Raw genomic sequence first — 8,178 nt, 5'->3', positions numbered from 1 at the left:
CTCTCTCTTCTTTTTCTCTCTTTTTATTTGTTGCCTTCTGAAAATGAGTATCCAAGATAACACCATTTTCAGTTAATACCAGTTGAATTGTCCTCCAGCTATATTGGTGTTTGTTTCAGTCACTGTGAAAGATTACTGCACTGTTTTCTGTTTCCAGTGTCCTGTTCTGTCCTGTCTCCTGTTAGCTTTGTGTCCATGCAAAACATCTGTCTGTGGCAAATTTGTTCAATTAAAAAAACGTATTGCAACATCAGGATTTACAAGACACCCTTTATCTGGGCTGTTCTGATCTACATGAACCTGTGGGCTAATAACTCCTTATTAGCCTATGTTTATAGTAGATCTGCTGATTTTATTCTAATAAGATTTACTTCTGTATTTTTATTGTCTGTATCTGCCCTGCTGCTAACCTCCATTTAGCTATATGCTAAGCACATTTCTCCTTTTTGTGCCCTCAGACCTGACGGAGCTCCAGGTAGCCGTATCTGACGTGAACGGACGATATGAGACGCTGGGCGGAGAGTTGAAGGAGCGTCTCGGTCGCCAGCAGGCCTCACTGGAGCTGAGGCAGAAAGCCAGGCAGGGCACTGAGGAGCTCAAGAGCTGGCTGACGGACAGAGAGCACAGCCTGAAACAGGGACAGACCGCCTCCCCCTCCAGACCTGAGGTGGTACGCGCCCAAGCCCAGGAGAACAAGGTAAAGGACTGGGTCCATCTTCTATTGTGCATGTTCTGTGATCCTTTTCCTACCGTAGTTGAACACCAACGCAAAATAAGAAAATCTGAACTCTTGTGTTTGCTTGGTCTAATTTATTTTGCAAATTTTTAAGCTTGCTTTAAGTCCTCTCGTTGTCGTCTTCCTTTTCTACTTTAGGCCCTGCTTACAGAGCTGTCTGAGCACTCTGGGAAAGTAGAGGAGCTGAAGAGCTCACTGAGGAAGCTGATTGCTGACAATCCTGATTCTCCTGAGGCAGACAGCTGGAGACAGCAGCTGCAAGAGATAGGTAAATGAGGACATATGACAAGATGATGGGAGATCTATTTTCAGAAAGGGAATCATTAGTGCTCTGTTTGAACTAATGGAGATGCCCAAAGGCAAAAACTAAAGTAGAATGGTGGGTAAAACTAGGAAAACATGGCCAGGACACACCGGCTATAGTGTTGCGGGTCATATGAATACTGTACAGAAATTATGAAGAGAGTATATTGTATCAGAACCAGAGGCAGTCATGTGGAGTTAACTTGTACAGGAGATGCAAGTTAGTGATACAGAGTAAGAACACTGCAGAATCATTTTGAGGACAGTCAGTGAGTTTATGCTGCCTTATGGCTGTCAGGCCTTTCCATAAATGTGAAACAAAAAGAGAATAATAAAATAGTATAGATTGACATTAGCTGGACATGAACAGCTAAAAGAAACCTATGCAAACTTTAAAGGGGCTCAAAAGTAAATGGAAATAGGTAATAGAATCAGGCCTGGAGATATCGGAGGATGGTTGGTAGTCTTAGCCTGGCTTTTTCAAAAGTCATTCCAGTTTCAACTCCAGGTGAGATTGCTGTTGGAAGGACATAATAGAAAAAATCTTTTTAAAAATGGCTGACCATTTGCATATTTTCTGAGCTTTTCTGCGAAATGTTTCATATTAAGTATTTGCTGAAGAGATGATGAAAATATTTGGATCAGAAGTTGATTTATAATTTATATAATTTATTATATTTTATCTGGGCAAAATCCTGTATACATTTATGGCATAAAAATACTTTAATCCCTCAAATTGCATTAATAGCTGCAGGTAAACTTTCCAATAAAGGATGACTGGACTGCAGGACTGAATTTATACTGTATATATGTGTCTAAAAGATCTAACCCATTACATATGTGATTGAAGTATTATTTTGCTTGAAAATAATAAAGTTGCAAAACAAAAACAGGATTCAAAACTGGGTATAGAAGGAAACAAGATGAGGCATTTTTACTGTATTTTGAAAAAGAGTGCCTCAAAGTTTGTAATAATTTTTCTAAGAGATGGTGAGGAACTGAGATCAATATTATCCAGGGAGAGAGTGGGAAGTGTTCCTGTCAAAGCTATTTGTTCACTCTCATACTTGATATTTTTACCAGGGCCTTCTATGAGGTAACTGAGACAGAAATATTTAAGGTGAAATCCAAGAAGGGGGCCTTTATATTTCATATTTCATAATGCCTTTTCAAAGCCATGTGGAGTGAATGCGCACACAGACACACACACGCTGCTGGATGCCCAGAACATGAGTCAGAGAGGGAGAAGGAGACAGGAGAAGTAGGAGGAGGGACAGAAGAAGAAAAATGTCTTATTGTTTCATCAGTCTTCTTCACATTGAGTCAGGTTTCAATGAAGGAGATTGGTTTCATCACCATCACTGATATCATTTGAAAACTGATTGCCCTCATTTTTACATTGTACTGTAATAGGACTTTAATGTTGTACAGCTTAATGTGAAAAGATGATTACCTTAGAAGGAAACAAGACAGAAAACATGGAACAATGATATATGAGAATTTTTATACATTCTGCAAATGGCGTGGTAAATGTTCTCCCACTCCTGTCTTGATTGGTAATTTCCCCAGACTCCCGCTGGCAGACGGCCAATCAGACTGCAGCCCAAAGGCAGACTGAGCTGGAGACGTGTGCCGATAGGCTGGGCAGCTTTGCCTCGGCGGCCAATCAGCTGGGCCCTTGGTTGAGGGAGAAGGAGCTGATGATGAGCGTGCTGGGACCGCTGAGCATCGACCCAAACATGCTCAACACACAGAAACAACAAGTACAGGTGTGTAATAGAAGACTGTAGACAGTATCACATGTACAACAGTTATCAATGCACACACACAATGTGGTAATGCATACATACAGAAAATCCAACATGAGGAGAAATATATAAAAGAAAACCAGAGAATAATGGAAATGCACTGAATGAACAATAAAAGCCCTTGTTCTTTCAGTTCCTTGATTAGACTGTTTTCTCTCTTATTATAGACATCAACATTTTTAGGCTTTGCTCTGTTTAAACACACAGCTTCTGTTTTAATGATATCTGTGTTCTTGATCACATCACTGAACAATGTGCTCTCACCTCTCCTCTATCTTCAAGTTTATGCTGCGTGAGTTTGAGACCAGGCGGCCGCAGTTTGACCAGCTGACCCAGTCCGCTGAGGGAATCCTCACCCAGACTGGTGACTCTGCTCAGGACCCCAAGGACCTGGCGGAGGTGCGGGCTGAGCTGGGCTCCATCTCCCAACAGTGGGAGAACCTAACAAACCGACTGAGTCAGAGGTCAAACCACATCGACCAGGCCCAGGGAACTAGCGAACGATACCAGGTATGTCTAGTAATGGTTGTATGTTAGGCTGTCACCATGACACTACGATTTTCTAACCCTCCTCCTCTCCTGCCCAGGCCTTGCTCAGAGAGCTCTCCTCCAGTGTCTCTGCTCTGGGCGAGAGGCTGGATGCTCAGGCATCGCTGAGCGCCCAGCCTGAGGCGCTGAAACGCCGCCTGCAGGAAACTGGAGAGATCCGATCAGAGCTAGAGAGACGGCGGACTGAGCTGGGAGAGGCTGAGAGGCTCTGCCAGGAGCTGAGCGCCATCGTGGCTGAGCCCTACCTGAAGGAGGAGCTGAGTAAACGACTGGAAAGTGTCAGTGGGCCGCTGAAGAGTTTAGAGGAGCGCGCAGGTTTGTGAAGTTTATGTGGTTGATATAGTAATTGTGCTTTTAGTGGGTTTTATGTGTCCTCTAACAGTTCTCATGTGTTTATCATGATTTATTTGTTTATAGTGATTTTCTATAGAGATAGTGGCCCACTTTAGGGATCTGATAAGTAAAGTTTTGAAGTAGACAAACAATATTCCCTTTCTAACTTAATCCACCTTAAACCCTGTTTAACTGTAATGGGAATATTGTTTTGATTATATATATATATATATAAATAAAGCACAATCTCCACCAGCCCTATTGGTCCTTTTTTGTTTGAATTTGTTTTTCAGTGTTTATGTTTGTAATCCCTTTGCTCTGTGTTTCTTTCCTCCAGCTGACGGTCTGTCTCAGCTCCAGACTGCCCTGTCATCCACTCAGCAGTTCCAGCAGATGTTTGAGGAGTTGCGCTCCTGGTTGGACAAGCAGGCAGATCCCAGAGAATCATCCAGCGACTCTCTGCCCTGTCAGCCCGAGGCTATCCGCTCCCTTCTCGCACAGACAGGTGAACTCCAGCGCGGGATCGCCAGTCAGCGAGGTTCCTATGAGCTGATTCAAGCTGAGGGAGCGTCACTGCTCGCCACTCTGCCCGCAGGCGGAGATGAACGGTCTGCCCTGCAGTCTCGCCTGGCCTCCTTGAGGCAGGACTGGGAGGGGCTAAACCAGAAAATCTCAGATCGAGAGAGCAGACTGAAGACCACCTTGAGCAAAGCAGACACCTACCAGCAGCACAAGGCCGAGCTGACACCGTGGTTAGCAGAGTGTGAACAGAAAGATGGAGAGATCAAGCCGTCATTGGACCCATCGGCCCTGGACGAGGCCTTACAGAAGGCTCGTGGTCTATCTCTGGACCTCGAAAGACGACAACCTCTCCTCGAGTCCTTCAATGCCGCAGCAGATCAGCTGCTGGAACAATGTTGCATCGGGGAGGAAGAGGTACGTAGTTATACTTTGATTTCAAATCTCAAGTGTGTTGTATTGCAGTATTCAATTGCATCTGCTCGATTGTCTTGATATGCTTTATAGCTTAATTGTGTGTATTATCATTTGGGTGTGTTTCACTATGTCATCATCACCAACTTAATTATTATTGCTTGAAAAGTCATAAATTAAGTAAATGAAGAAAACTAAACTGATCTAATGTAAACTCATTTTCTCTAGGTACGAGATGAGAAGGCCCAGCTAAACCGCAGGGTGGACAAATTGGGCGAGAGGCTCCATAACCGCACCTCCCAGCTGGAGGAGTTGGCTGGCCGCCTGAAGGAATTTGAAGAGGGCAGACAGGCTGCAGAGAGGAGGCTGGAGGCCGCCAAGCACCAGATTGAAGTCCAGGAAGCTCTGGGACCACAGGTACTGAAAAACAGTGTCCTCGTGTCACTTTTCACTGTGAAAAACAGCACTGATGATGAAAAATGACATGGTTATTACAAAGACATAATGTAGGCTTTTACTATTCATGTGTACTTCTCTCCCATCCAGGCATGCAGTGCAAAGAGCCTGGAGCGGCTCAGAAGTCAGCAGGAGAGTCTGAGGTCTCTGAAGCCTCAGGTGGTCTACCTCAGAGACCTGGCCCAGGGGCTGGTACAGGACTCGCCACAGACACCGGGCGGCAGCACTGAGGGGGCACAGAGGCTTCAGGAGCAGGCCAAAGAAACAGAGAAAGAGTATGACGACGTTAGTGACAAGGTGAGGAGCGAGGTCATAGTTGGGAAAAGAGAACAAAAGGGGAAATGTGTTTTATTTTTGTTAGAAATGCTCCAGATCTTCCAGGTTTACATACTGATCAATAAAGACATTGAACAACAAAAAGTACTAACATACTGAAGATGTTATAGGATGTCCAGTGCACTGATGAGATCCAGGGAAGGGTTTTTTGGGGCAAGACTTCATCCTCCCAAACCTGATCAAAGATCGTCAATGAAAGCTAGTGAATGTCCAAAATATACTTGACCCATATATTAAAGTAGTTCAGAGTCCCCCGCCCAGCAGGTAGCTGTGGAAAAACAGCAGAACATGAAGAGAGGAGCAAGATGAAAGGCGTCATAACAGTTATGAATTAATGTAACCTCAACAATTTATGCCATCTGGAGTGAAAAGAAGTTGTACAACTGGGGGAACTATTTATACCGAGGGTCACTGTGTGAGAGGGTGTCTGCGTGTATGTGTGATGCTTGTGAGTGTGGCGCTTAGCAGACAAGTGTCGGTGAGCTGAGAGAGAGCAGAGCAACGATAGCTGTCAGAAGAGTTTTGCTATTTGAGTTACAGTAATCATATATGGTCATTGTGGACATTCAACACTTTATCATAGTTTGAAATGTAAACCAGAGCTTTGAGAATTTAGCACCCACTGTATTGCATCTGTTTTCTGCAATCCGGCCTCCAAATATTCCATTTAAGGTTGCAGCTATCACAGGAACTCCTAACTGTATATAAAACCATTGCACTGCACTGTTACTCACTGACATCTCAGTGAGTAACAGTGCAGTGCAATGGTCTCTTTTTAAAAATATGGATTTGATGTCATTGTTACTGAGGAAAGAGTTGCTGTGCTGGTGGAGATGATGCAGATCAACTCCTAGATAATGCTTCTTTCTTTGTTGCACCTTCACTGTCAAAGACTATTTTTACTTGCTGCTGTGTTGCATCATTTTCTGGTTTGGTTACATGTTATTCTGTTCCAGTGGTTTGTTCAGTTTTGACAGGGGAAATATTTCGACACAGGCTCCTATTGAATGATTAATTTGTGGTTTGGATAAGAAATCCTTCACACAATATAACCACTGTCCTTTATTCATCATAATGATGAAGATTTCTGGTTTAGTTGGCCATCTTCTGACTGAAAATGTTTAGTAAAACATTGTGAAAAGTGCAACCACTCGTTCATAATTTCTGATTAGATACCTAAATCTGAATTCTTCCACCTTTTTGAAATTATATTTTCTGATTGCGTCTGTCACAAAAGGTGTCAGTAACCTAGAGAGTAGAGAGACGATCTTTCAGCTGGAAGGCAGACATTTAATTTTGTACTTTTGAATTGTGATGTACCTTTTTACAAATGAGTCTTCTACCTCCATCAGATTGAGCAGTGCTGCTCCTCCCTGGAGTCCCGGCTGCAGGGTGTTGGCGAGGTCCAGTCTCATGTGCGTGATGTCTTCTCACGCCTTGCCGACCTCGATGATGAACTGGACTCCCTCAGCCCCGTCGGACGCGACACAGACTCCCTGGCCTCTCAGGCCGATGCCCTGAAGGGCTTCTTGTCCCGTCTGGCCAACCTCAGGTCGGAGCTGGAGGGTCACGCGACGGAGTGCACCACCATGCTACGACGAGAAGGCTCCTCCCCTGACCTCCTGGCTCTCAGGAGGGAGACAGAGGCTCTGAGCCGCCAGGCTGGCAAGGTGAGGGGGTTCGAAAGATGATGGTGGTGGTTGTCATAATTTGTTGGTGACATTGGTTATTGCAGTTATTGGCTCTATTTATGTGATGTAAAAGTTAAACTGGTTTCATCCAGTCACAATTCCTTTATTTCTGTCCCAAATTTCCAGCTGAGTGAGCGCGGCCAGGGCAGGTTGGACCAGATCGAGGACGCTGCTGAGAAGGTTCGGGAGTTCTACAGGCTGGTGGCCGAGCTGCAAGGCCTGCTGGGAAGGGCCGAAGAGGGGCTGAGCACACAGGGCATGGTTGGCACAGAGGTGGAGATGATCAAACAACAGCTGCAGGAGTTCAAGGTAGGATCAGCTTCTTTTTGCTGGCTATTTACATGGATTTGACCTGTATGGTTATGAGTGCGCATAGTGTGTGCATGGGAAGTGGCAGTTTGTCAAAGAAGAACCGTAGATAAACATTTCACTGTGTGTGTTGAGGATGGTTGGAAAATGTGAATGAAATCTGATTTGCAGTAGTTTCTTATATTCCTTCTTGCTTCATAAAATCCCATTTCCATAGAGTTTTTGTTGACATGTGCTACAGTACGTGTGTATTTGTCATTGGCCTTGGCAGTTGTGATATCAGCTTGATTGTGTTGGTACAGCTGAGAGAATCTAACTGAATTCAGGGTGAAAAGGTTATACATGTTTGTGTTCACAGTTTCTTCCTTTCCCATCATGCTACTGAAACTAATTTGCACAGTTAAATAGAAAATCTTCAGCGTAACATTAGCTTAGATTTATTGCACAGCTGTGTGTGTGTGTGTGTCATGAATACTGACAGTCAATATTTGTAGAGCCTCTGAGGGAGGTCTGTATCCATCTTTTCCTCTTGCTTATATCTCTAGAGACCATGAGGTAAGAGCGTGTATGTCTCTTTGTGTGTCTGTGTGTGTTAGGGACTCCTGTGGTGTGTCAGGAGTCAGAGATGGTGATTAGCTGAGTCACATTTCTCTTTGAAATGCCTGACACGCTGCTGAATCATGAAGCATTTTTTCTTTATAGGACAGTTATGATGCTTTCTTAG

General features: G+C 44.2%; 1 protein-coding gene across 1 annotated transcript in view; it reads left to right on the top strand.

Annotated features, from left to right (window-relative positions):
- The window catches only part of macf1a (microtubule actin crosslinking factor 1a), a gene marked incomplete in the record, with an annotated part of 123,316 nt that overhangs the window by 63,113 nt on the left and 52,025 nt on the right, over positions 1-8,178 (top strand). Inside the window, 10 exon segments of the mRNA XM_035681896.1 lie at positions 459-697; positions 875-1,004; positions 2,609-2,808; positions 3,130-3,357; positions 3,435-3,711; positions 4,067-4,665; positions 4,891-5,079; positions 5,209-5,415; positions 6,807-7,124; positions 7,272-7,454. Coding sequence (XP_035537789.1) covers positions 459-697; positions 875-1,004; positions 2,609-2,808; positions 3,130-3,357; positions 3,435-3,711; positions 4,067-4,665; positions 4,891-5,079; positions 5,209-5,415; positions 6,807-7,124; positions 7,272-7,454 — 2,570 coding nt within the window.

Source organism: Morone saxatilis, unplaced genomic scaffold, assembly GCF_004916995.1.
Source record: "Morone saxatilis isolate NCDOM2014 unplaced genomic scaffold, NCSU_SB_2.0 Contig9, whole genome shotgun sequence".
In the NCBI taxonomy this organism is placed as follows: domain Eukaryota; kingdom Metazoa; phylum Chordata; class Actinopteri; family Moronidae; genus Morone; species Morone saxatilis.
The sequence above is the reverse complement of the archived record's forward strand: the minus strand, read 5'-3'. Positions and strand labels throughout refer to the sequence as shown.